Source organism: Ovis canadensis, chromosome 3 (assembly GCF_042477335.2).
Source record: "Ovis canadensis isolate MfBH-ARS-UI-01 breed Bighorn chromosome 3, ARS-UI_OviCan_v2, whole genome shotgun sequence".
In the NCBI taxonomy this organism is placed as follows: Eukaryota; Metazoa; Chordata; class Mammalia; order Artiodactyla; family Bovidae; genus Ovis; species Ovis canadensis.
The window spans coordinates 8,653,073-8,679,716 of NC_091247.1; the positions used below are offsets into that span (position 1 = coordinate 8,653,073).

Below are 26,644 nucleotides of genomic sequence, written 5' to 3' on the forward strand. Positions count from 1 at the left end.
ATGATGTCTGGCTAAGAGTTTGAACTGTATTAACGAGGGGCAAGGGAGCTTCAGGCAGAGGACACAGCACAAGGCATTGGGGAGGGAGGCAGGACTGAGAGCCTGGATCCAGTTTGGCATGGTGTGTTTGCTGAGGGCAGTGTTCCAGGCCCTGTGGCAGGTGCTGAGAGTTCAGCAATAGATGAACTTTGGTCTCCGGGGTCCAGTGAGATCCTTTAAGAAGGGCTTGGTGTGACTGTCTCCCGAGTGTTGCCACAGCCCGAGAGCCTGGGTTCAGGTCCTAGCTTGGAGTTGGGCTCCAGCACTTGACAGCTGGCTGACCTGGGACAAACCAGCAGGTCTCACAGCCTCTGTTTCCTCTGCGGGGGAGGGTGACAGATGTCCCCACCTCCCAGGGCTTGGCCAGGGCTCTGTGAAAAGTTCTCCTGCAGGGTGCTGGGTATCTCCAGTCGGCATCGTGCCTCACCAGGCGTGTGACGCCAGGTGAGCTCCCTAACTGCCCCCACGCTTCCATTTCCCTCTCTGAACACGGGGCAGGGTGGTGGGGTGGTGGGGACCTTCCCTCCCAGGGCTGTCTTCATCTCCACGTGAGGCGTGGATGGAGCTGGCTCATGGTCAGGGGTCGGTCATTCCCAGGCCACAGTGGGCCACGGGCTGCCAGGTTATGGGGAGATGCCTGGCCCCAGGGAAGGGGTACCCAGCAGAAGGTCCCTTCGGGGCGCCTGAGGCCAGTCAGGAGGAAGCTTCGAGGGTGGCAGCCCCCTTCCCCGGGGAGAAGGAGGGCGTTGGGCACTCTCGTAGTCCTGGGACCCCCGCTGTGGCTCCCGGGTTGGGCATTCCTTTCTGCGGTGAGAAATCTCTGGGGTGTGTGTGGGGAGCTGTGTTGCTCAATGGGGTGGCGGCTCCCTACCTGGCTCACGATCGCTGCCTCTGGCCTCTCCCTCTGGGTTTCCTCCTTGTTGGTTCCTCCTTTGTGCCAGGTCAGTTCTAGATGGGTGCTGTCTGGGGCATCAGAGAGGGAACAGGCCTTACCCACCGTGAGATCACTGGGGATGGGGGAGGCTACAGGAGTGGGTGGAGGTCCCATCCAGCCTAGGGACCTCCCGGGAGGAAGGGGCATTGGAGAGTGAGGAGGGAGGGGTGTCCCTGACCTGGGGGAACCCCATGGTGAGGAAGGGCATTCAGGGGTCTGTGGGTGCACTGAGGAGCTGGATCTTTGTCTTCAAGGCAGTGGAAGCCACGGACGCGTTTGAGCAGGGGAAGTTCAGGGTGAGAGTTCTAACAAAAAGATCCCTGTGGCTCCTGTGTGTGGGAAGGACAGGGAGCAAGCCAGGAGTGGAGGTGGGGGACATTTGGAGGCTGTGGCAGGAATAAGCTGGGAGGGGCCTGGGCTGGGGGCGAGGGTAGGCAGTAACTAGTGGTGTAGTCTGGGTTGAGCTCTTCTGGCCTCTTGACCAGCCCCGAGTCAGTTAGGAAGCCCACCACCCTGATGGCCGTGTGCTGGGGGGCACAGGCACCCAGAAGTGGGACGACCCTGGGTCGGCCCCTCGCCCTCTCTGGGCGCTATCCCCATTGGGGGTTCGGCTGTCCCCCTTGGGCGCCGCCCAGTTGTCCTGCTGTCTTCTTGCCTTTGGCTCTGCAGGATTCTAGCTACTGTTTCAGGCTCTTCTCACAGGCGGGCTGCCAAACCCCCTCCCCTGCTGGCCGATGGAGCCTGTCATTACCCCCTGCTTCCTGGCTTTGCCCCTGATTACAGGTCCTGAGTGGGAGCCTTGTCAGCCTTTCTGACCGTGGCCACCCACCCGGCCAGTGTGGTGAGAAGCCCCAGTGGCTGGCAGTCTGCAAGGTGGAGGTGAGATGCATTTGCCAAAACTTTGGTTCCCTGTTAACACTCAGACTGTTCTGGGGTCCATATAACTGACCAGCTGTGTGTCCCCAGAGGAGTCACCTCACCTCTCTGAATTGCAGTTTTCTCCTATATAGAGTGAGGACAACACATGAAATGACTCATGCGAACCTGGGTGCAGCGGGGCTGCCGAGCACGTGGCCTCTGCGGCTATGTGTTAATAATGATAAGAGGGGTGATGGAGCAGAGAAGCCCTGGGCCAGGCACTGGGGGCTGGCATGCTGACCCAGCTCTGCCGGGACCTGCTGTGTGGCCTTTGGAGGGTGTCCCCAGTGCTCTGGACCTCTCGCTTTCCCTGCTCTCCCCAGTGATGGAGATGGAGGCACTCTGGAGTGCTCTGACGCAGGCAAGCTCGGTCCCTGCCCCCACTCCGCCTCTCCTGGCTCTGGGGCGGGTGGGGTTGGTATCCCTGGCTGCCTGCCCACCTCCCCACCCTGGGTCTGCTCCCCCCACCCCCTCCAGCCCCCCCCCCCCGCCCCAGTGCTCTGGGAACCAGGCAGGCAGGTTGTGGGCCTGCCCCGCCCTGCAGGGTGCTGGTTTCAGTCCGCAAATCTCTCAGCCCTGAAACCTGGCCGGCTTCATGGGTGAGGTGTGGCCCCCGAACCCACTGGAGGGACCGGACGGGCCAGGGTCAAGTCTGGCACGGTGCCCTCAGCTCGGGCCAGTCCAGGGCTGGGACCAGCGTGAGGCCCCTGGGGTTGGGCCGGGGCTGATGCGATCTTGGCTGGTGATTGTCCCCTTCCTCCCAGCACCTTGTCAGAGTGGAGGTGGGTCCTAGACCTGGGCCAGATCTGGCCGCTGCCGCTCCCCAGTTGAGGGACTGGGCAGGGCTCAGTTCTCTGGGGCTGGGCCTCCTCGTCTGAAACATTCCTCCAGTTCAGACACCACCTCTCCAGGGCTGAGCTGAAGGTCTGGGGGATGGGCCACACGACACAGGTGTGGCGTGTGCTGGGCTTGGCAGGTCTACGAGAAGGCAAAGCATCTCCTAAGCTTGGCATGGAGGCTCTCGGGTTCACCTTTCTGGGCCCGTTCTCTGTGGACCCCTGTAGCCTTTCCTCCCATCGTCAGCTCAGCAAGCCCCTTCTCTCTGAGCACAATGGCCCCCAGAGTTTCCAGGGGACTTCAGGCCACCTCAGGGCCTCCCCAACTTCTTGCCCAGCCCCCGCTATCTGAGTGCAGGAAGTAGCGTGATCCTTAATGTTGTCAGTTTGGAAAATCAGAGATTAACATGCTTCCGGCTGCCTTGCCTGCTGGTGGTGCTGGCCCTGAAGTTGGGCCAGGCCAGGGTTGCCCAGCCCCTGTTTCAGGGGCCTCTCCCTGGCTTAGAGGAAGCTTGGACAGGAGGTGCTTAAAAGGGGCCCCGTTAGCGACACGCCTCCCCCTCGCCAAGATGAAGTGTATTCTGCTCGTTAGCCCATGAGTGCGTGTTGAGTTGTGTCTGACTCTTTGTGACCCCACGGACTGTAGCCGGCTAGTCTCCTCTCTCCACGGAATTCTCCAGACAAGAATACTGGAGTGGGTTGCCATTTCCTCCTCCAGGGGAATCTCCCCAACTCATGGATTAAATCTCTGTGTCTCCTGCATCTGCAGGCAGATTCTATACCGTAGCTGAGCCACCTGGGAAGCACTCTTTAACCCAGTGATCTTATAAACTGACTAGGCAGATACTGGTGTGCTGTTTGCAGAGGGAGAAACAAAGGCTCAGAGAAGGGAAGTGCCTTGATTAAGCCACACATCGTGTTGGGAGCAGAGTTTAAGCCTAGAGCTGCATGCCCAGTGGAGATGGTGCTGAGTTGGCAAGTAAGGGGTGATGCTGAGTCTTGCTACCCGCACCCCAGTTCTCCAGTCCAGCCTGAGGGGACTGTGGTCAGCTCCCATTCCAAGCTGACTCACCAGCAGCTCAGATAACGGTGCTGAGACCAGCACCCCAGTCAGCTTCTGGGGCCAGCACAGCACTGATGAGATCGTCGTTGAGATTTTAGATCAGCCGAGCTGATAGGAACCCACCCACCCATTTTGCCAGTAGGAAGGTTGAGGTCCAGAGAAGATGGACAAGCGAGTTTCCCAGGAGGTGTGAAGGTTCCCTGCTGGCTCCACCAGACAGGGGCTGGAGACCCCCAGACCACTCTTGGCTCTGATTGTTGCCAGCTGCGTGACCTTGGAAAAGTCACCTTGTCTTTCTGAACCTTGGTTTCCTTATCTGTAGAATGGGACTATAAAACCTGCCTTGCTCACCTCTGGGAGCAGGTGGAGACCCAGCAGGAAAGTGTAAGACAGGGCTTTGGAAATTGTGTTGGGAATAAAGAGGCTTTACGAGGTGGGGTTTTGTGCGGGCTTTGGTGTGAGACTAGGTTTAGAATCCACCTCTTTCACCTTCTAAGCTGAGTGTCTTTCAGAAGGTCTCCAAGTCTCCCTGCACCTCAGTTATCTTATCTATAAACTGGAGGTGACAGGATCTCTCAGCATTACCTGAGCTGTTGAACGTGCCAAAGTCCTACGTGGCGAGGCACCCTGGTCCCTTCTGGGAGTTAGTGCTGAGGGTCCAAGTCAGGAAGACTAGATGGTAAGGAGGGTCCCCCGGATCACCCTCAATGGTCCCAGAGGTGCTCAAGGAGCTTTTGTTGACTATGAGTGAGATGGCCTTTCGAGAGACATTAATCCACCGTTCCAGTCCTGCTAAGAATCAGAGATAAGGATGCAACCAACTTGCTTCAAGGCTTGACTCCAAAACAGCCTCCGGGTCGGGGGAGAGAGTTGTGTGTATTTCGCCCTGGCCCCGACGTCCTGGGCAGTGGCCTCTTCAGATCCCAGCGGAGCCCAGCGCCTTCCTGCTGCGGACATTGCCTGGAGGTAGAGGTCGTGGGTGGGCAGTGCCTCCCTGGGGTCACAGGACACAGTGGTGGCTGGGCACAGAGCCCCAGCCTTCAGGGGCTGCCCTCCTGGGCTCTGAGGAAACCACGAGCCCTGCAGGAGGTCCCAGGAAGGTGCTCAGGAGCTTTTGTGGACTGATGAGGGGCATGACCTTTCGTGAACCATTAACCTTTCTGGGCCTTGGTTTATTACCCTGTAAATAGAGGGTTTATTTACCTATATGCACCTCCAGGCCATTTGAAGACTGAGGGGGTGTGCGTGGGGCCCTGTGTCTGAGTGGGGAGAGCTTGCCTCCTTATTCGGCAGGAGGTGCTGGGAGGGGGCCCCAGGAGGGCCCAGCGATTGGCCCCGGGAGTCCCCCCAGGGTCAGGTGGGAGCCCGGGTTCCCGCGTGTGCCTTGCACAAGGCCAGTGTCCTCACCCCTCACCTCTGTCTGTGCAGCTCCTTCCTTGGGAGCCCTCCCTGTATCAGGTTTCTGTTTATTGAAGAGCTGCTGATCCTTATCATTTTGTGATTCTCTTCCGGGTCCTTTTTTTTTTTTTTTTTAAATGTCGCTATTGGATTTTTTCAAACTGTGAAAGCTATACCTGCTAATAATACTTCCAAGCAAAGGTGAGGGTGGGATGATTTGAGAGAATAGCATTGAAACATGTATATTATCATATGTGAAACAGTCGTCAGTCCAGGTTCCATGCATGAGACAGGGTGCTCAGGGCTGGTGCACTGGGATGACTCCGAGGGATGGGGTGGGGAGGGAGGTGGGAGGGGGGTTCGGGATGGGGAACACATGTACACCCATGGCTGATTCATGTCAATGTATGGCAAAAACCACCACAATATTGTAAAGTAATTAGCCTCCAATTAAAATAAATAATTGAAAAAAAACCCCAAAACTTCCAAGCAGTCTCTGAGCACCATGATTGTGGTTGTTTGATCGCTCAGTCCTGTCTGGCTCTTTGCAACCCCGTGGACTGCAGCACGCCAGGCTCTCCTGTCCTTCACCATCTCCCGGAGCTTGCTCAGACTCATGTCCATTGAGTCGGTGATGCCATCCAAGCATCTCATTCTCTGCCACTCCCTTCTCCTTCTGCCCTTAATCTTCCCCCAGCATCAGGGTCTCCTCCATGAGTCGGCTCTTTGAGTCAGGTGGCCAAAGTATTGAAGCTTCAGCATCAGTCCTTCTAATGAATATTCAAGGTTGATTGCGATTATAGCAGTCACGTTTGTGGAGGTCTGGAACTGGATTCTGGGTGTGCTCATTTTACACACGGGCAACTTGAGCCTCTGAGAGAGCTGGGTAGCTTACAGGGCCGAGGTCTTCAGGACTGGGATTCTGGCCACCTCACGGGGCCTGAGGCGGGAAGGCGGGCTCTGTCATTACCCTCGTATCTCTTCATCTGACAGCACCTAGGCCTGAGTCAGTGCAGGAAAGGAAGGAGGAGATGTGTGGGAAAGTGTGGAAGGTGGGTGAGGCCTGCACTCTGTCCCCTCCAGCCTCTCCCAGCAGCAACCCGGTTGCTGGGCAACCCCTCCCGCCCCGTCCTCTGGGGGAGGGATGCCCTGTGGGCAGTGGTCAGAGTCCGGCATCGGGAGGGGGTCAGCGGGCTGTGGACTAGAACCCTAACTGCTTCGGTCTGGGTATGTGATCTCAGGTGAGCCCCTCACCCTCTCTGGCTCTCAGCCCCCTTCGGGGTGTTGGTGCTCAGGCGCTTAGTCATGTTTGACTCTTTGCGACTCTATGGACTGTAGCCCACCAGGCTCCTCTGTCCATGGAATCCTCCAGGCAAGAATACTGGAGTGGGTTGCCATTCCCTTCTCCAGGGGATCTTCCCAACCCAGGGATCAAAGCCGGGTCTCCTGCATGGAGGTGGATTCTTTATCACTGAGTAATTGGAAAAGCCCTTTGGGATGATGAGGCCCTGAATCCCTGGGCTGTGGTGTCTCCAGAAGGTGTGAGGGGAGCAGGAAGAGCTCGTACAGGCAGGTGTGGAGGAGAGAGGGATGCCTCAGGTCTTGGGGACCACTCACAGACACCAGGAAGGGACACCGAGTCATAAAAGCCCTCTGGCAACTCCAGGGAGGTCACCGCTGCAGGGGGGCAAGGAGGGAGAGAGAGTGGGGTGCTGAGTGGGTCTTACAGGGAGAGGGCTGCCCAGGCTGTGACCCCCCCCCACCCCCACTGGAGCTCAGCAGGCCGGAGGAGCCTTCTCCAGGGCCGGGATGCCCACCTACATCCTCCTTCAGCAGCATCTGGCTGGAGGGGCCACTAGGGACACTTTTCAGGACTCCTCCTTGGGAGCTGTTTGTCCCTGGAGGGGACTGGACGCCCCTACCGCACCTTCCTCCCCAAGGTCTTTCCAGCCCCGACACCTCGCCCCCAACTCCTCATCTTCTGCATCAGCACGTGGCGGTTCCTCCAAGTTGTCTTAGGGTGTCTCTCAGGAATGGGCTTCAGGGCTGCCAAGAAGCCCTCCCATGGCCCTCTTCCCCCTCGGTCTTCCCTTTCCAGCGCCCCCTCTGCTGCCAGACCTCAGCTGAGCCCCCCAGTTCCCTGGCGCTGTGTCGGGACCCTCCTAGTCCCTGACCTCTCTCCCAGCCTGGTCCACAGCCCCCTGGGGTGTGGCCCAGAAGTGGGCACTCAGTAACTTCTTGGCTCAGCCCCTGCCTGTGCCAGGCGCCCCGCTCCTGGGGTTTGTACTTAGTCCTTAGAGACCAGCCTCGCTCCATCTCCCCATACATTAGGCTCCCAAGTTGGGGAGCAGATTTGGATCACTGAGAGATCCCATGTTCTCTGGTCTGTTTGCTTCTGGAATCTCAGGTGGCAAGGAATTTATCTGAAAACAGGCCCAGGTGTGTATGGTTCTCGAGTTCCAGTGGCAAGGCACATCTGTCATTGCAGCTGGGTGAGATGGGCCCAGGGCCCATGGGGTCGTCTTCTCCTTCCCTCTGAGTGAGGCACCCCACGTTTCTGCCTCTCCCCTCTCCACCCTCTGCCAGGTGACTTCTCCGCCCCCGCTGCTCGTGCCCTCCCCTCCTGGACTCTGGTCCCACAGCCTTACTTGGACCCATCTGCATCCCAGCGCGAGAGATCAATTTCCTTCTTCCCCCTAGCTCCAGTGCTCCAGGCCTCACCTTTGCCTTTTGGCTCCATCTGGGTCACCTTGTTCTGTTTTCACTTCTTGGCTTCCTCTCCAACCCACAGTCCCACTCGACATGGGCCTCGATGCCCCTTGAAAGGGTGATTCCTGGGCCTTTTCCTGGCTGGGCCCTCCCCTTCCAGTCCTCCCCAGTCCAGCCTGGGGCCTTCTGCACCCAACCACTCCCTGCCTGGATGTGATGTCTGGGCTTTGTTGACCTGGCAGCTAGGTGCATGCTATGAGTCAGGCAGATCTGGGTTTGAGTTCCTGGCACAGGGTGGGAGCTTCCTCCGGGGGGGTGTCTCCCCGAGGATCAGGGCAGTTGCTGGCCCCTCTGGATATGATGCTGTATCAGGCTGGGTGCACCATGGCCGAGGCAGGCATCCTGGAGCTGTGGCTAGAGGACCTTTGAGATCCAAGGGCCAAACCTACCCATCTTGCCTGTTGGGAGAGTGCCCGCTGGGTGTCTGTTGAGGAAGGGTTGGGACCAAAGCCTGGGCTGGAGGCTGAGAACCTGGTTCTCCTGTCCTGGGTCTGCCACCCTCCTGATCCCTAAAATGGGCAAACCATAGCACCAACTCCCTAGGGTTTTCATGAAGATTCTTTGGGGTCATGCATGTAAACCTTCCCACCCCATCGACTGGGGTTAACACTTAATAAAATGGAGTGACTGTGATGATGACTACATGTTTTATCAATATTATTATTGTCTGCTCTCCTTTGTCGTTCAGTCGCTCAGTCATGTCCAACTCTTTGCGAGCCCATGGACTGCAACACGCCAGGCTTCCCTGTCCTTCACTATCTCCCAGAGTTTGCTCAAACTCATGTCCATTGAGTCGATGATGCCACCCAACCATCTCATCCTCTGTTGTCCCCTTCTCCTCCTGCCCTCAATCTTTCCCAGGGTCAGGATCTTTTCTAATGAGTCAGCTCTTTGCATCAGATGGCCAAATTATTGGAACTTCAGTTTCAGCATCTGTCCTTCCAATGGATATTCAGGACTGATTTCCTTTAGAGTTGACTGGTTTGATCTCCTTGCAGTCCAAGGGACTCTGAAGAGTCTTCTCCAGCACCACACTTCAAAAGCATCAATTTTTCGGTGCTCAGCCTTCTTTATGGTCCACCTCTCACATCCATGGGAGACTTCCCTGGTGGCTCAGATGGTAAAGCGTCTGCCTACAATGCAGGAGACCTGGGTTCGATCCCTGGGTTGGGAAGATCTCCTGGAGAAGGAAACGGCAACCCACTCCAGAATTCTTGCTTGGAAAATCCCATGGACGGAGGAGCCTGGTAGGCTGCAGTCCATGGGGTCGCAAAGAGTCGGACACAACTGAGCAACTTCATTTTCACTCACATCTGTACATGACTACTGGAAAAGCCGTAGCTCTGACTTCGTGGACCTTTGTCTGTGATCCTATTTTCTCTATTTGGCCCCAGTTCATCGCCCCATCTCTTCCCCCACCACCCCCTCCCACCTCATCGTTTTTCAGAACAATTCTCATGGCCTTTGAGAGAGTTCTGGTTGTTTATGGTCTTTAAAAAATAGGCATTCAAAGCAAATTCCTCATTTGTTCTCCCCTTCCTCCCCTGAAAACAGAATCTGAACAGACATGAGCTTGTTCCAGGAAGGGAAGCGCAGGCCTGTGAAGAGGGACCCATGGGCTGAGCTGCCTCTGGAAGGGGTGGAGGGAGTGGGTCTGCCACAGACCCTTGGTGTGGGGTGTGGCACCTCCTCTCAGCCTTCTTCCCCAGCCACCACCTCCTGCCTGGGCCCCAGGACTGCATTCCAGCATCTCTCACTCACTAGCTGGGTGACCTTGTGTCAGTGTCTTAACCTCTTTGAGTCTCAGTGTTCTCTGTAAATGTGGATGACACCAACCACACCCCGCAGAGCGATTGTATGCATGCTAAGTCACTTCAGTCGTGTCTGACTCTTTGCAACCCCTTTGGACTATGGTCTGCCAGGCTCCTCTGTCCGTGGGATTCTCCAGGTAAGAATGCTGGAGTGGATTGCCATGCCCTCCTCCAGGGGATCTTCCTGACCCAGGGATTGAACCTGTGTCCCCTGTGACTCCTGCATTGCAGGCAGATTCTTTACTGCTGAGCTACCAGGGAAGCCCCATAGAGCTATTGAGAGGATCAAATGAAGTGCTGTTCTTGCTGGGTACTCTTGCTATCTAGGGGCCAGCCGTGGGAGGGATGGCGTCGTGTCAGCCCCTTTTTATTTGCGAAAGGACCAGTTCTTTGGAACCTTGAGTCCAAGACTGTTAGAGGTGGTAGGGCCTGTCCATGATTGAGCTGGTCCTCCCAGAGTACAGGGGGAAACTGAGGCCCGGTGAGGGGATCTGCACAGTGGGCCAGCATGGACCCCAAGTCCAGCTTCTCAGGACAGGGAAGTCTTGCCCAAGGAGGAGGCCCCTTGGTGTGGGTCATGACCCTCTCTGGACCTCAGTTTCTTCATCTGTCAATAGGGAGGCCTGGGCAGCGAGTGCTGGGCCTGCTCTTGCACCCTGGGTCATCCCCTTCTCTGTTTAAAACCTGCTTTAGCAGAAGAGAGAGGCCAACAGCCAGTGACTGCAAAGTGGTAGTTAATCCGGTAGATGAGTTCATTTTAGAATTTTTTTTTTAATTGCAAAAAGAGTCATGCTCATAAAATAATTCAAATGCTAAACAAATGAATAAAACAGAACCCGAAACTCGCCCTCTGCTTCTCATTCCCACACTCAGATGTGCCGCCCTTAACAGCCTGGAGTGCTGCCTCCTGGACCTCTTCTTTGAGGTCCCCAAGCATAAATAACTCACATGCACCTACAGGAATAATCTTAAATGCGATGCTGTTCAACGTGGGAGTCTGTAGAGCTCCTGACGCGGCAGAGTGCAGACACCTTCCTTTTGTTACGTGTACCCAGGTCCCCTTCATCTTCTGTCCAGCCTGAGTGAACTGTTGGGTATTGAATCATTCCCACCCCCCATGCACAATTGGCTTGTTTCTGGCAATTTCTGGTGCATTCTGTGGGCTGGATTCCTACAGGAGCAAGGGCCCCCATGCACACTTAGAACTGTGCACACGACCACCCTCCCCCTCCAAACACGCAGTCCCCTCTTGCCACTCCCCCAGCCCCGGTTAGAGTGCCTATTCTCTGCATTCCCGCTGGCCTGATGGGGAAAAGGAAACCTCCCGTTTGTGTTCATTTGCCGGCTGGTGAGACCGAGCGTCTTTTCACTTGTATGCTGGCTTCTGTGTCTCTGTTGGTTTCACCGTCACGGTCATCGCCTTTTCCCGCCCAGAGGCTCACCCAGCCGTGTGTGGGAAAGGCCCCACCCCGGCCAGAAATGCAACGCAGATGCAAGTGCGGAGCCCGTGTGGACGGTTTTATGAGCTGGGATTTGGGGCAAGGCGGATGCCCCTCCCTGGCGTAGAGTCACTGGCCGGAAGCAGTCATGCCAATCTCATAGCCCGTTTGTCCTTCCCTTTCAGAGAAGACCGGGAAGATCCTGACGGAGTTCCTCCGATTCTACGAAGACCAGTATGGCGTGGCCCTCTTCAACAGCATGCGACATGAGATCGAGGGCACTGGGTTACCGCAGGCCCAGCTGCTCTGGCGCAAGGTGAGAGGCTCTGGGCAGGGGTAGGGCAGCCTCCAAGGGCATGGGCAAGGATCCTTCCCTCTCTGGGCCTCGGTTTCCCGTGTTGCTGGATGGTCTCTGAGGGCCCCACCCTGGCTTCTGAATAGGGAGGTGACCTGGTTGTGGCATCATGGCCTCCATGGGCACTTCCTCCTGGGGCCAGCCCCTCCTCCTGCCGGGCTAGGGCTCTGAGTCATCTTGACAGGGCTGGTCCAAGCCCAGCTCCTCCTCTTAGCGTCTATGTGCCCTTGAGCTAATGACCTCACCTCGTGGGGCCTCAGTTTACTCACCTGTGAATGGGGATGGGCATACTTCCTGCGCCAGGTGGCCGCAAGGATTAAAGATCTGTGTGCTGGGTGCCTGGGGCTGGACAGATGCTTGACTGACGTGTCATCATCTCTGGCCTTGTCATGATCCTCTTATCAGTGGTAGGGTCATGTTTGCATAGTAAAGGTTTGTCCAGGAAGCTGCCTGCTCCCCATTGAGGGGTCAGAATGGGCCAGAGGAGGCTAGTAGAGCCTCCCAGGGTGGGGATCCTGTGCTCACCCCTGGCATCGGGGTGGGAATGGCACTGAGGAAGTGAGGGGCTGGCGGCACTGGTGGGGCTGAGCGCTTGGGGTGAGAAGCCAGGCCTTGCCGTTTCTGGGGGTGCTGCAGTGGGCCCTTGTCTGGGTGGTCTGGGAGGGCTTCCTGGAAGAAGGGCCATCTCAGCTAAAGACCTGATGGGAGAAGGAATATCAGACCCAGGCAGTGGCATGTGCAGAGGCCCAGAGGTGAGCCCATGGCTTGCTTGGGATGGTGGAGGGCAGGACTCAAGCCAGGTTCCAGATTCCTGACTTGATTCCTCTTTCTGCCTTGACCCCCAGCCTGGGTGGAGAGAATGTCAGGGCTGTGTGTCAGAGCATCACCTGTCACTTTGATTTGGGGCCCAGGAAATTCTGTCTGGCCTCCTGATATCATGGCCACCTCCCGACCTGGGACAGCAGAGGGCAGCTGTGGCCTGGGTGTCTGGCAGGGGCATACCTATGTGATAGTAGAGAGGGCTTTGGACCCACCTCAGGGAGCTGCTTCCTGCTGGCTGCTTGCTCCCCTGTTTGGAAGGAAATATCACAGGCAGCCTGAATTCCGATAACCCAAGACAGGAGCAGGGTCACCTGATGTGCTCAGCATTTACTCTGCACGAGAAACGCCTTTCACACTCATCAGGTTGAGTGTTCATGGTCAGAAAACAGACGCAATGTGTCAGCAGGAAGACTAATATGAAATCACCCACAGTTTCAGAAGAGGAGGGGTTTTGGGTCCCATTTGCCACTCAGGAAACTGACCATCATGAGGCTAAGTCATGGTAACAATAGAAATCATTCTCGTCATCACTTAAATTGTTTTTGTTAGAAATAATACTGCAATTAATATAGTAATAGTAGTGATAAAAACAACAGTTCTTTTGTGCGGGCGCTGCTCATCCAGCTGGCATGACATGGCTCAGTGGGACTGTGATTATGACCCGGTGCCCCTCCCAGAGGTGGACACCAGGGCTCAGGAAGGTAGAGTTGCTTGTCCAGGCTCCCGAGGCGTCGGCTGTAGGAGCCTGGGGGCCTGTGCTCTCGCCATCCCCCAGAGGTGCCCGTCAGCAGCATCAGAGAGCTTTGCAGAGTACAAAATATTTGGCCTGGGCTGTTTCCTGGGTTCCGCTTCCTGCAGACCTTCCAGTGGAAACACGACTCTGCCATTTGAAAGTCTTAAAAATAAAACCCAAACCCACAGCTGTAAACCAACCAACCAGCCATTACGGGCTGTCCAGGATCTGAGGGTGGACTTTAGGGGGCAGGGTGCCGAGCCCCACTCACCCGGGGAGGCCTGAGGGAGTTCTGGCTCTAAGCCAGAGCGGAGGCTGCAGACCCGGGTGTCTGGAGAGCTCTTTGTGCTCTTTCTTTCTCACAGAGATGGGAGCTCAGGAGCTGGGGTGAGAGTAGGCCCCAGTCTAAATATAGACCACACAGCCCAGGGGAAAGCCCACTGTCGGTGGTGGGGAGGGGGTGCCTGGTGGAGAGGGGGGGACCATTTTCTTTTCCTGTAAATATTTTTGTCCCTGGGTAGGAAGCAGTCTTCGGGGTCCTATTGTTTGAGTACAATGGGCCCTCATTTTCCAGGAATGTTTCGGCATTTCCCCTCGAAGAGTGGCAGGCAGGTTGCTGGGGAGAAGAGGCCCGGTGAGGAGACAGGCCTGGGGGTGGGGGATGCCTCGGGAAGGGCTGCTCACCTCTGACTGCAGCTGCAGAGCTCGAAGCTAGGAGGGGTTAGGCCCCAGTCAAATTATACCTTCTCCCTTTATTACACAGGATACATGTTGCTTTTTGCAGAAGGCCCCATATTTGTTGTAGAGCAGACAGAGGCTTCTGAGAGACAGGAACCTTTGACTGCTGTGCTCCTCCCACCCAGGAGCAGGGCTGTTCCCTCTTGGCCTCCTGTTATCTCCTTTCCGGAAGCTTCCCCGGTGCTCAGTCTGTTTACTCTCCCTTCCCCCTCCCCAAATGTCAGTCTGAGGAGCTGGGAGACTGATGCAGACAGAACCCCAGTAGTGGTCATGGGCAGCTCCTGTGTATTGTACTACCTGCCCGGTGCCAACTGCCTGCGTGATCCCTGCACATGTTGTCGCAGCTGTCCCTGTCCCATTTTACAGATGAGGAAACTGAGGCTCAAAGAGGTGATGGGGCAGGCCTGAAGTCACACCGAGCCTGTGGTAGAGTCAAAGCTAGGGCTTTGCAGGGAGGTCTCGGCGTTACTGCTACCCACGCTGGCCACGAGTCTGCCAGGGTGTTGGTCAGACGGGAACCCTCCGGGATGAAGTCCCCTCCTCCCCCATCTGGGTTCATGGAGACGATCTTGTCACCTGTCAGGGCCGGGGAGGCTCTATGTCAAGTCTGTGTTGCCCTGAGGGGAAACAGACCCAGAGCAGGAAGAGAGATGTGCTCAGGTGCCGGCAGGCGGGCCTGTCCCCTCCGGCCGGAGTGGCCGTGGCACAGTCACACTGCAGGGGGAGTGGACGGGGAAGCAGCCTGCCTCGGGCTCCGGAGACCTTCCCGAGGAGGCCGCCGTGTCTGCTGGGGCCAGGACGGGGCGGGGTCCTGTCTGGCTCCCCTGTCACAGTGCCTGGCCTGGGCTCTAGTCCGGCATCACCGGGCCTCTGGCTGGACCTGGAGTGGGGAGGGGGCCTTCGCTGCTCCCCAGCCTCATTTCCCCATCTGCCAAACGGGCGTTGCGCCGTGCTGCCTCAGAGACCTCAGTGAGGAGTGAGGTCAGGGTGGACAGCCTCAGTCCTCGCCCCTCGCCGCCCACAGGTGCCCCTGGAGGAGCGCATCATCTTCTCGGGGAACCTCTTCCAGTACCAGGAGGAGAACAAGAAGTGGAGGAACCGCTTCAGCCTCGTGCCGCACAACTACGGGCTGGTGCTCTACGAGAACAAAGTGGTGAGGCGCCCCGCAGGCCTTCCAGGCCCGGCCCAGCGCGTCTTCCGTGTCCCCACAGCCCCCTACTCTGCGATCGTTAATGCTGCACGCCCCCCGACTCCTGAACGTGAGACCCCATACCTCCACCCTCAGCCAGCCATCGCACCCGTCTCGCTGTCACCAGGCGCAAAGCTGAGCCTCAGCATCTTTCCCCCAGCCCTTTCCTGCCTGCCCAAAGCTGGGCGCCCCCTCTCTGCATGGCGTCTCACCCATCCAGGCACCCAGCTCGCTGGGGGTCCCCTTTCGCTGTGCCTCTCCTCCAGAAGCAGCCCATCACTGGCCCTGGCCCACCCCCATGGCCCTCCCAATCTCTCCACCACCAGGGCCCTCCTCCCCCCTCAGCCCCCTTCCTGCCTTGGGCTTCCACAGCCACAGCAAACTGGCCATTCCCCTGCCTCAGAGCACTCCTGGGTGCTGGTCCTGTCTTTTTTCCTTCCTGATGCCTCTGCTCGCAACTCCCTGCCCTGAAGCGGGGAAGCTGGGGGAGGACTGTCCTTTTTTTAAAGTTTATTTAGTTTTGGTTCCATTAGGTCTTTGTTGCTGTGTGTGAGCTTTTATCTAGCTGTGGCGAACGGGGCCTGCTCTCTAGTTGTGGTCCGCGGGCTGCTCGTTATAGAGGCTTCTCTTCTTGCAGAACACAGGCTCTAGGGTGCTCAGGCTTAGTTGCCCAGCAGCAGGTGGAATCTTCCTGGACCAGGAATCGAACCCGTGCCCCCTGCACCCTCAGGCGGATTCTTGACCACCGGTCTGGGGATGAGTGTCCTTTGCCTTGGGCCCTCGGGGAAGTCCCACCTGGTTGAACCACAGACCCAACTTCTGCCGCACATTCCTCTAGAAGAGCCAAAAGACAGGCTTGAGCGCCCTGTTTTGAGGCAAATCAGTGTTATTCAGTCACTCAGTCGTGTCCGACTCTTTGCGACCTCATGGGACTGCAGCGTGCCAGGCTCCTCTGTCGTCCACTATCTCCTGGAGTTTGCTCCAATTCATGTCCACTGAGTCGGTAATGCTATCTAACCATTTCATCATCTGCCATCCCCTTCTGCTCTTGTCGTCAGTCTTTCCTAACATCGGGGTTTTTCCAGTGGGTTGGCTCTTTGCATCAGGTGGCCAAAATATTGGAGCTTCAGTTTCGGCATCAGTCCTTCCAGTGAATATTCAGGGTTGATTCCCTTTAGGTTTGACTGGTTTGATCTCTTTGCAGTAGAGTAATACTTTGGCCACCTCATGCGAAGAGTTGACTCATTTGAAAAGACCCTGATGCTGGGAGGGATCAGGGGCAGGAGGAGAAGGGGACGACAGAGGATGAGATGGCTGGATGGCATCACCGACTCAATGGACGTGAGTTTGAGTGAACTCCGGGTGTTGGTGATGGACAGGGAGGTCTGGTGTGCTGCAGTTCATGGGGTCGCAAAGAGTCAGACACAACTGTGCGACTGAACTGAACTGAACTGAACATAAGCAGAGTCAGGAGCAACCAATGCCTCAGGGCAGCAGTTCTCAGTGCACAGAATCACCTGGAAGGCTGGTGTAGAAACAGGTTGCTGCCTGTGACTGATTCATGTTGATGTTTGACAGAAAACAACAAAATTCTGTAAAGCAATTATCCTTCAATTAAAAAATAAATTCAAAAAAAAAAAAAAACACCATGTTGCTGGGCCTACCCTCAATTTGATTCACGTCTGCAATGGGGCCAAGAATATGCATTTCTGACGAGTTCTCATGTGACTTTGATGCTGCTCATCAGGGACCAGTTTGAAAATCTCATTGGTCTCAGCCGCTCTCAAGAAATATGTTGAGTGGTGACACCTAGTGGCAAGGTGCAGCATGGCAGCCCTGCTGTATGAGCGCCTACATCAGAACTATTTTTCCTTCCCACTGGTGTAAGAAAGCAGTTGTTGTTCAGTCGCTCAGTTGTGTCCGATTCTTTGTGACCCCATGGACTGCAGCGTGCCAGGCCTCCCTGTCCTCTACTATCTCCTGGAGTTTGCCCAAGTTCATGTCCATTGAATCAATGGTGCCATCCAACTGTCTCATTCTCCGTCACCCCCTTCTCCTGCCTTCAATCTTTCCCAGCATCAGGGTCTTTTCCAGTGAGTTGGCCCTTTGCATCAGCTGGCCAAAGTATTGGAGCTTCAGCATCAGTCCTTCCAATGAATATATTCTCCTCCCAAGGGGCCTTGTGTGCTCAGGACCTAGAAAGTTAGTGGACAGTTCAGGGTAATCAAAGACCCTGGGCTCTAGAGGCTGACAGGCCAGGTTCATGTCTTAGGTTGGCTACCTTACATACCAGTTATGTGATGTTGGGGCTCGTAATGGTGCTCACCTCTGGATTGTGAGAATTCTGTGAAATACAGCATTCGGGGCCCATAGCACAGTACCTGCTAGGTAATGAACACTAGGCTGGTGTTAGCTGCTCCTTGTAGAGCCAGTAGTAGCAGTGGTGATAACATTAGGTTGGCCAAAAAGTTTTTTTCAGGTTTTTTTTCTGTAAGATGTTAACGGAACACCTCAAACGAATTTTTTGGCGAACCCAGCCGTAATCACATCAGCAGTGCTTACTGACGCTTGCTGTAGCAGGCACTGTGCTAAACCTTACCCAGTTATCTCCCTGGGTCCTTAGGGAGCCCTGTGAGGTAGGCACTATTATCACCCTGGTTTTGTAGATGAGGAAACTAAAGCATGTTGTTGTTACTTAGTTGCTAAGTGGTGCATAGCCTGCCAGGCTTCTCTGTCCATGGGGTTCTCCAGGCAAGAATACTGGAGTGGGTTGCCATTTCCTTCTCCAGGGAAATCTTCCTGAACTGGTGTCTCCTGCATTGGCAGGTGGATTCTTTTACCGCTGAGCCACCAGGGACGTCCAGACTAAAGCACAGGAGATGTTATCCTTGACACACATAGTACTTAGTGAAGCTAGGATTTGAGCCCTGAGCCTGGGTCCTGCTCAGGACACCATGTTGCCTCTAGTCACAGTAATGATCAAACTCCTTTCTTTCTCTTCTTTTCCTCTCCTCCTCCTCCTCCCTGTCTTGGGCAGGGAACACTGAGTGGGGCTCTGGGGCCAGGTAGAGACATGGGGTTTAGGGTTGGCCATACCTGTAGCTGCCTCCACCATCTCTCTTGCCCCCTCCTCAGGCTTATGAGCGGCAGATCCCACCCCGAGCTGTTATCAACAGTGCGGGCTACAAAATCCTCACCTCCTTGGACCAGTACCTGGAACTCGTTGGCAACTCTTTACCAGGTAAAGGGACCACCCATCCCAGGCCAAGTGCCCAGGGATTTGGCCGGAGAGTGTGGGGGTCATTCCTGGTTCTGGAACGCCAAGCTCCATGTTTACAGGAAGAGCAGCTGGGCTAGAGCTGTGGCAAGTGCTCAGCACAGCCTGAACCTCCAAGGGGAGGCCTGAGAGGGGTTTTCCTGAAGTCACCCAGAGAATTGGGGCCACACCAGTGTGAGTCCCACCTAGCCCCCACTTCCTGAGCCTGGTGATCACAGCTGTGCAGGGGGCTTACTCTGTACTCTGCCCCTTCCCTGGGTCCCTGAGGGGTTCCAGGAGAAGACGATCCAGGTGCCCCACTTTGTAAGCTGCCAAGTCAATGCTACATTTGTGGGGAGCCATCCTAGGTGACCCCACCCCATCAGAGACACCCAAAAGCTTTGTGGGATCACGTCTGCCTCTTAGCTGATCCCAAGGAGACCAAGGGGTAGTCAGACCCCCCTGTGTGGGACTTGGTGATTGAGGACTCAGCTGGAGTCTGGTTTTCCTGAATTCCAGCCCCTGCACTGGGAGGGCTGACCTTGGGGTGTTGTGGAGACCCCACGAGGTGCTGTGTGTGTGGTGAGCCTAGCACAGGGACCCAGAGCCAGGACCCAAAGAGCTGCCATTGTCCTGTTATTAACAGGAGTGACCAGGTCACAGCCCAGGACCACTTATCTCTCTGGATCTCAAATATCCATGTGGACAAAACAGAGAGAAAAAATCCCCTTTTATTTATTCTGTATCCCCTGCCCCCATGCCTCCCTCCTACTTTGGACATTTAAGCCACCCTTTGGCTTCTGCAGCTGAAATTTGAAGGGAAACCCAAGACAGTAATGCTTGGCCCTTGACCCTGAGAGTTCCAACCCTGTGTTATTTGTGCCTCCTGCATAGCGTTTAGAACCTGACCCCAGGGAGGTGTATGCATTACCAACTCTAAGAACTGGTGCTGGGGGGCCGGGGAGGGGGCAGGCCTTCTCTTAGCCAAGCTGTGGAGCCTGAGAGAAGCGGCCTCCCCGCTGACTACGGTCATTCTGGGACAGGCCAGCCCCCTCTGGACCTGGAGGGGCAGGGCGAGGGGTCAGCTGCTGGCTGTCCTCTGGCTGAGGGAAGCCACAGAGGGGGGCCGCTTAGTGGGTGCTGTCTCCACAGCGACCACACCGAAATCGGGCTCTGCCCCCATCCTCAAGTGCCCCACGCAGTTCCCGCTCATCCTCTGGCACCCTTCGGCGCGTCACTACTACTTCTGCATGATGACAGAAGCCGAGCAGGACAAGTGGCAGGCCGTCCTGCAGGACTGCGTCCGACACTGCAACAACGGTGAGCCGCCCCTGAGGCCCCGCGAGCTGGGAGGGGGTTACCCGGTGCGTTGCCGAGTGGTGACACCTAGTGGGCGACTGTGGAGTGGCACCCCTGCTCTATGAGCCGTTCTCCTTTTTCTCCTGGGGTTTTAGAAACCATGTTCAGTTCAGTTCAGTCCAGTCGCTCAGTCGTGTCCGACTCTTTGCGACCCCATGGACTGCAGCACGCCAGGCCTCCCTGTCCATCACCAACTCTCGGAGTTTACTCAGACTCAGTGTCCATTGAGTCAGTGAGGCCATCCTACCATCTCATCTTCTGTCGTCCCCTTCTCCTCCTGCCTTTAATCTTTCCCAGCATCAGGGTCTTTTCCAGTGAGTCAGCTCTTTGCATCAGGTGGCCAAAGTATTGGAGTTTAAGCTCCAGCATCAGTGCTTCCAGTGAACACCCAGGACTGACCTCCTTTAGGATGGACTGGTTGGATCTCCTTGCAGTCCAAGGAACTCTCAAGAGTCTTCAACACCACAGTTCAAAAGCATCAATTCTTTGGTGCTCAGCTTTCTTTATAGTCCAGCTGTCACATCCATACATGACCACTGGAAAGACAATAGCCTTGACTAGATGGACCTTTTGCCCTTAACGTCCCTGGTGGCTCAGTTGGTAAGGAATCTGCCTGCAACGCAAAAGACCCAGGTTCAAACCCTGGGTGGGGAAGATCCCCTGGAGAAGGAAATGACAACCCACTCCAGTATTCTTGCCTGGAGAATCCCGTGGACAGAGGAGCCAGAAGGGCTAGAGTCTGTAGAGTTACAGAGTCAGACGTGACTTAGCAACTGAACCACCAACCGCCACTTTTCCTTCTGGTTTTTGGAAACCATTGTCATGCTGCCCTTAACCCTCTCCCCTGATGAAGACTGTTCTGTGACGCTGAGAAAAAAATATAGGAAATTGTTTCCAGAGGGATGCGGTTGTTGAGCTCCTGAATCACAGAGGAAAAACCCTGATTCTGCCACTTCCCAGCAACATGATCTTAGGAGAGCAACTTGCCTCTTGGAGCCTCTGTAAAATGGGGATAATATTTTCTCCTGTCTGAGAGGCTCTAGGAGGATTCACAGTCCTTGTTAAAGATTTTTTTATGGTGTCATTTCTTTCTTATCACTGACCTGCCTGGTAGTGTAGGAACTTCGCTTTCCCCCTCAGGGCCTCTTCCTCGTCTGTAAAGTTACAAGGTCTCTTCCAGCTCACTTATTCATTCAACAGACCTTTCAGTGTTTCTCTGAACCAGACCCAGGGCTGGATGCTGAGAATGCAACGGGGAAGCAAGGCCTGGTCCCTCCCCTCCCCTGGTCCCTCACTGCCGGCAGCCTAGGGGTAGGGGCGACAGATGTTAAACAGATGAGTATACCAGGGGGTGGTGAGTCAGGACTGTGCTCGGTGCTGGGTGGGAGCCACCCAGGGAGCTTGGAGGGTATGTATATACTGGGGGGTTGCTGAGCTTGTATGGGAGGAGGGGTTGATGAGGGCGGCATCCTTGAGGAGGCAATGGTTCAGCTGAGACCTGAAGGATGCATAATTCTAGAACAGAGGGAGGCATGTTCTAGACAGAGGTCCCAGCGAGCATGAAGGGAGGCCTGGTGTGGGGGTGCTTCAGAGGAGGACGAATGAGGGCCTGAACTTGGGAGGGGGTGCCCGGAAATGGGACTGGCGGGGCACTGGGGTCAGATCCGGAGGGCCTCATGAAGCTCACAGGAGTTTGATCAGAAAGGCTTGATTGTCTCTTGGTGGCAGGGTGTGGGGGACGAGGGGCTTTCTGCCCCTGGGGGAGGAACAACCCTGTCCCAGACCCTGAACTTCTCTCCTGGTGACCAGCCGCCCCCATCCCCCACCCCATGCCTGCTCCACCCTCTGGCTGCAGGCACACCTCGGGCACAGGTCCACTTGGAGGCCAGACCATGGGCACCCACGCCTAGAGGCGGATTGTGTGGTGACTTGGCTCACCTCACCCGTCCTCTGTCCTTTCCACTCTCCAGGGCCGCCTCTGCCCCAGCTGAAATCTGCTGGGCGGCAGGAACCAGGTCTTCGGTCAGGCCAACCCCTGCCGCCCACAAAAGGCCTCCTGTTTCCAGGTCCCTGGGGGCCGAGGGGCCAGGACTGGGCAGAGCAATCTGGGTTCTGACCACCTGGCCCGGGGTACCTTTTCTCCTCCATTCCTCCTCCCCGCTCCCTCCCTCCCCTCCATCCCTGGCCCAGGCCCCTCCATCTCCAGGTTTCCAAGGCTAATGGCAGACCTGGCCAGGTGACCCCAGGCCAGGCTGGGTGGGGACCACCCAGTGGGGAGAAGAGCTGCCATTCATTTCCCCACTGCACAATGGCAGTTGTGATCAACTAGATTGCTAGATTATGGGGAGGAATCAATGGGCGGGTCCTGGGTAGAGCTCTTGGCCCTGTGCCTGGCACATAGCGAGCGCTCAGCTGGGAGGCTGAGTGGGTGGGTATGGGTCTGTGGGCAGGCGGGAAGGCCAGGGGAGAGCTGCTGGGGCCGGGTGGGGAGCAGGGGCGTCCTGCAACTCGGTGTCAGGAGCTGATGGGGTGGTTTCAGAGGAGCCTCCCCCACCCCCCACCCGCCCCAGAACTGTGGGAAAGTTCTCAGCTTCCTCAGAGGCTGGGTCTGGAATTTGTGGGGCCTGGAATTGCTCATTCCGGGGGCTGCCAGGAAGTGGGGGGGGGTGGCTGGAGGAGGCCAAGCTGGGTGGACGCCAGCTTGTCCAGGGTCCCCCTCACATCCTGCATTCCTGGAGCAGCTGGGGGCAGCAGGGGCACTGAGCTGGGCTTCGGGGTGGGCCGGGGGTGCTGAGGTCAAGGCCTCTTCCTGTCTGCCTGCCGTCCCCCCCTCCTCTGTGGGACTGAAGAGTGCCGCTTCCTTTCTCAGCCTGACCCCGAGAACCCCACGGGCGGGCGGGAAGCCTCCAGGTCTCGCTGGAGCCACTGGGCCCGGGTTCCAGCCTGGGGCAGCCACCCTCTCGTGACTGTGTGACTTTGCTTCCCTGAACTTTGAGAGCCACCGGCCCCTCTGAGAGCTGCGTGCAGGAACGCGCGTGGGGTCTCAGCCTCAGCCTACCGGGGGCTGCTGTAACAAAGGGCCACAGCCTGGGTGGCTTCAACAGCAGAAGTTAGCTTTTGCTCAGTTCTGGACGCCCCACATCCAGGTGTCAGCAGGCTTGTTTTCTTCTGAGTCTCCTTGACTAGGAGGCAGCCAGCGTCTCCCTGGGGTCACCGTGTAGTCCTCGCTCCGGGTGTGCCCTGTCTCTTTGTCCAGATTTCTTCTTATAAGGACACCAGTCATGTCGGACCACGGCCCGGCCTTGTCCCCTCCTTTCAACTCAATTACCCAAGTCCTGGGCTTCTCAGGGGGTGCTAGTGGTTAAGAACCCTCCTGCCAGTGCAGAAGATGCAAGAGACGCGGGTTCAGTCCCTGGGTCGGGAAGGTCCCCTGGAGGAGGAAATGGCAACCCACTCCAGTATTCTTGCTTGGAGAAGCCCATGGGCAGAGGAGCCTGGTGGGTTTATAGACCAGGGGGTCACGCAGAGTCGGACACGACTGAAGTAACAGCACGCACACGCACGCACCTAAGTTTCCGCATCCAGACACGGCCCCTTTCTGAGCAGCTGGGGGTCAGGACTTCAGTGCGGCACTTTGTCGGGACACAAGTCAGTCCCCAACAGCCAGGCTCAGGGGGAGGGCTCAGGAGGGGCCACCCTCACTTTTGAGTCAGCCCCTCAGCGTGCAGAGTAGGGGTGTCCTGAGGTTCTGAGGCTTCACGTCTGACCAGAGCCTGGGATGTCAGCCACCTCCTTGCTGCTGCCCAGCCTGTCCTGCCACCTGGAAAGCGGCCCCTGCCCAGCACGCCCAGCTTGCTGTCTGCAGAATGCAAATGCCCGTGCATGAGAGAGGCTGCATGTATAATACACAGCCGGATTTTCTAGGCAAAACCTGGTCTCAGGGAGACAGTGCCTCCCTCCTTAATTAAGCCTGCCTCCTCCCCCAGCCCAGCTGGGCAGCACCCACCCCAGGGCTCTGTGGGACCCTCCTGCTCTGCTCCCCCCGTCGCTCCCTCCTGGATGCAGGTTCTGAAATGCTCAGGGCCCCATCCCAGTCCTGGGAGCTGCCACCGCCAGGCTGGGTTCTGGGCCTGTTTGTCCACTGCTGAGCCCCCCTTCAGCCCTGAACGGCAGTGATTCCTGGGTCACCCGGATGGTGGGAGGAGAGGCCCTCTCCATGCCAGAGAGGGGCTTTTTCTCTGTGGGGGTGACTCATTCCATAGTCATCACAGTGGGAGCTGGGATTTTAGAGGCCCCGGCTGCTGTTTGGCTCCGGGGACACAGCGGTCAGAGGCACAAGGCCAGGCAGGGGGCCTCCTCCTGTCAGGCTCTGAGGTGTTTAACCACGTCTTCCCAAAGTCGGATGTTGCAACTTCCTGCAGCCTGTCTCCCCAGCACCCAGGAAGAGGTCCACATCTTGTTCAGCAACCCCCTGGTCAGCATGGGGGAGGTGGGCAAACTCCTCTGGCCCCCCACCACCTCCTCTAACAAAAGCCGTGGATTGGTATTCCCAGCCTCCCAGGTGCACAGCGGTGGTCACAGCGGACCCAGGGCCCCAGGAGCCAGTCGGGGCTTCAGTTTCTGATGCAGGGAGTGCCCCCCAGGCCTGCAACCGGGCCCACGGTGTGGTCCCTGCAGCCCCTCCATGGGTGTGTGAGGCCAGGCTGGTCATAGCTCCCACTGTTCAGAAGGGAACACTGAGGCCCTTTAGGGTTCGATGATCTTCCGCAAGGCTTGGCGAATGATAGCCAGGGAGCCAAACTGGGCCCATCGCCTGTCTGAGCAAATCCAGCTTTATTGGCCCGTTCGTTCACACCCTGTCCGCGCTAACTTTCCTGCTACAGCAGTGGGTGGAATGGCTGGGACAGAGGTCACCAGCCTGCAGAGCTGTGCGCATTTACCATCTGGCCCTCTTTGGGGGGAGTGTGCAGGCCCCTGATGGAGGAAGGGTCTCTGGGCGCCTCTGGCACCCCCTCTGCTGTGTTTTGAGGCCTCTCCTGGTTGGGGGGAGGGTGGGCTCCCCCAGTGGTCCTGGCTCTGCCACTCAGTGGCCTTGGCCCCTTGGCAGTGGCCTGACCTTGGAACCTGTTTCTTCATCTGGGAAAGCAGAAGCAACGACGGGGCCCACGTCTTGGGCTGGTGGGAGGGCTTAAGGAGATGAGGAGGGTACGAAGGAGGGTTGTCTTGCTGCTGCTGGCGGATTGTTACTGCTCTTAACTGTCACTGCAACCTCTCCTGTCGCTGTTACTGCAAGAGCGGTGGGGGCCTCGGGCGGGGGCCATCCTGCCAACCTGCTCCCTCCGTCCCTCTCCCCGGGCAGGGATTCCCGAAGACTCCAAGGTGGAGGGCCCTGCGTTCACGGATGCCATCCGCATGTACCGCCAGTCCAAGGAGCTGTACGGCACCTGGGAGATGCTCTGTGGGAATGAGGTTCAGGTGAGGCCGGGGAGGCTGTGGAAGTCCACCCGGTGCCCAGAGGGTGGACTGAGCACGCTGGCAGGGCCCCGGGGCACTGGCTGCAGGTTTGGACCCAGATGACAAGCTTAGGTTTGGGCGGGTGGAGGCTGAGGTGGGCCACGTAGGTGATTATTTTTGTTCAGCTGTTTCCCAAGCACCGACCCTGGACCAGGGGCTGGGTGCACTGAGAACAGGAGGGCACAGTCCTGACCCCTAGGGAGCTCTCTGTCTAGCAGGAGAAACACATTCGACTTCCACGTGCCGGCGAGGGGGGCTGGGGGAGCATTCTAGATGGGGAGGCTGCGTGTGCAGAGGTCCTGAGCTGGGGCCCCTGCTGGATCCTGCAGGACAGCCAAGCAGATCATCCAGGGCCTCTGGGAAGGATGCTTGGGAGACAGGGCAGTGGGGACGTGGAGCAAAGGGCAGCTTTGAGGGGGGCTTGAGTGGCTGGGTTTGCCGGAATGTGGAGAGGGGCTGGGCACGCTCCAAACCCTGCCCCTGCCTCCCGGTCCCAGATCCTGAGTAACCTGGTGATGGAGGAGCTGGGCCCTGAGCTGAAGGCAGAGCTGGTCCCCCGGCTGAAGGGGAAACCGCAGGAGCGACAGAGGCAGTGGATCCAGGTGGGTGGTCTGGGCGCAGGAGTGGGGGTGGGGGGCCCATGGGTGCCCGGCACCCCCAGCCTGACGCTGACCCCGACGCCAACACCCTGCCCACAGATCTCGGATGCCGTGTACCGCATGGTGTACGAACAGGCCAAGGCACGCTTTGAGGCGGTGCTGTCCAAGCTGCAGCTGGCCCGGCCGGCCATGGAGGCAGTCATCCGGACCGACATGGACCAGATCATCACCTCCAAGGAGCACCTGGCCAGCAAGATCCGAGGTAGGCAGGCCGCCTGCTCCGGCTGTCATCACGGGGCGGGCAGGCTGGGACCACCACCCTTGGGGGTCAGGGCCTCCCTCCTGCCTCTTTCAGGGACCCGTGTACATGTCACAGCGGTGACTTGATTCACTGATTATTTTTTAAAAGCCAGAATTAAATCTGAGCCCTTGTTCTTCCAACCCCTGTGAGTCATTTGGTGGCTGTTATTTCTTTTCTTCGGCCTCATGGTGCAGCCAGTGGGATCTTAGTTCCCTGATCAGGGATCGAACATGTACTTCCACTGCAGGAAGCCTTAACCACTGGGTCACTGGGGAAGTCCCAGGTGGCTTCTGTCTCTATAGACCCAGATCTTGGGAGGTCCCAGCCTTCTGTTCATCTTCGGGCAGTCAGATTTATCACGGGCCATTTTAGCAACATCATCTGGACTTCGGGTGACCCACGCTGAGCCTGCCTGTCCTTTCCCGGGTCAGCTGGTGCTCCTTCCTGTCCTGAGCCTGGTGGGATCCTTTTGCTCGCTGCCGCCTCCCCCCACACCCCCTGGCCATGGCTGTGGCGGTCATCAGTTCCCCGAGGGTTGCTCTCTACCGGTTGTACTCACCATGAGCTGGCG

General features: G+C 57.2%; 1 protein-coding gene and 1 non-coding gene across 2 annotated transcripts in view; both read left to right on the forward strand.

The window, feature by feature from the left end:
• NIBAN2 (niban apoptosis regulator 2) overlaps nucleotides 1-26,644 on the forward strand; it is a 54,306-nt gene that overhangs the window by 22,634 nt on the left and 5,028 nt on the right. The window contains exons 2-8 of the mRNA XM_069582378.1: nucleotides 11,393-11,523; nucleotides 14,880-15,008; nucleotides 18,180-18,285; nucleotides 19,453-19,620; nucleotides 25,019-25,134; nucleotides 25,671-25,775; nucleotides 25,872-26,034. Of these exons, the coding sequence (XP_069438479.1) occupies nucleotides 11,393-11,523; nucleotides 14,880-15,008; nucleotides 18,180-18,285; nucleotides 19,453-19,620; nucleotides 25,019-25,134; nucleotides 25,671-25,775; nucleotides 25,872-26,034 (918 nt within the window). The remainder of the gene's footprint in view (nucleotides 1-11,392; nucleotides 11,524-14,879; nucleotides 15,009-18,179; nucleotides 18,286-19,452; nucleotides 19,621-25,018; nucleotides 25,135-25,670; nucleotides 25,776-25,871; nucleotides 26,035-26,644) is intronic.
• Nucleotides 9,060-9,131, forward strand: TRNAC-ACA (transfer RNA cysteine (anticodon ACA)). Its single transcript has one exon. It is a non-coding gene; the product is annotated as a tRNA-Cys (tRNA).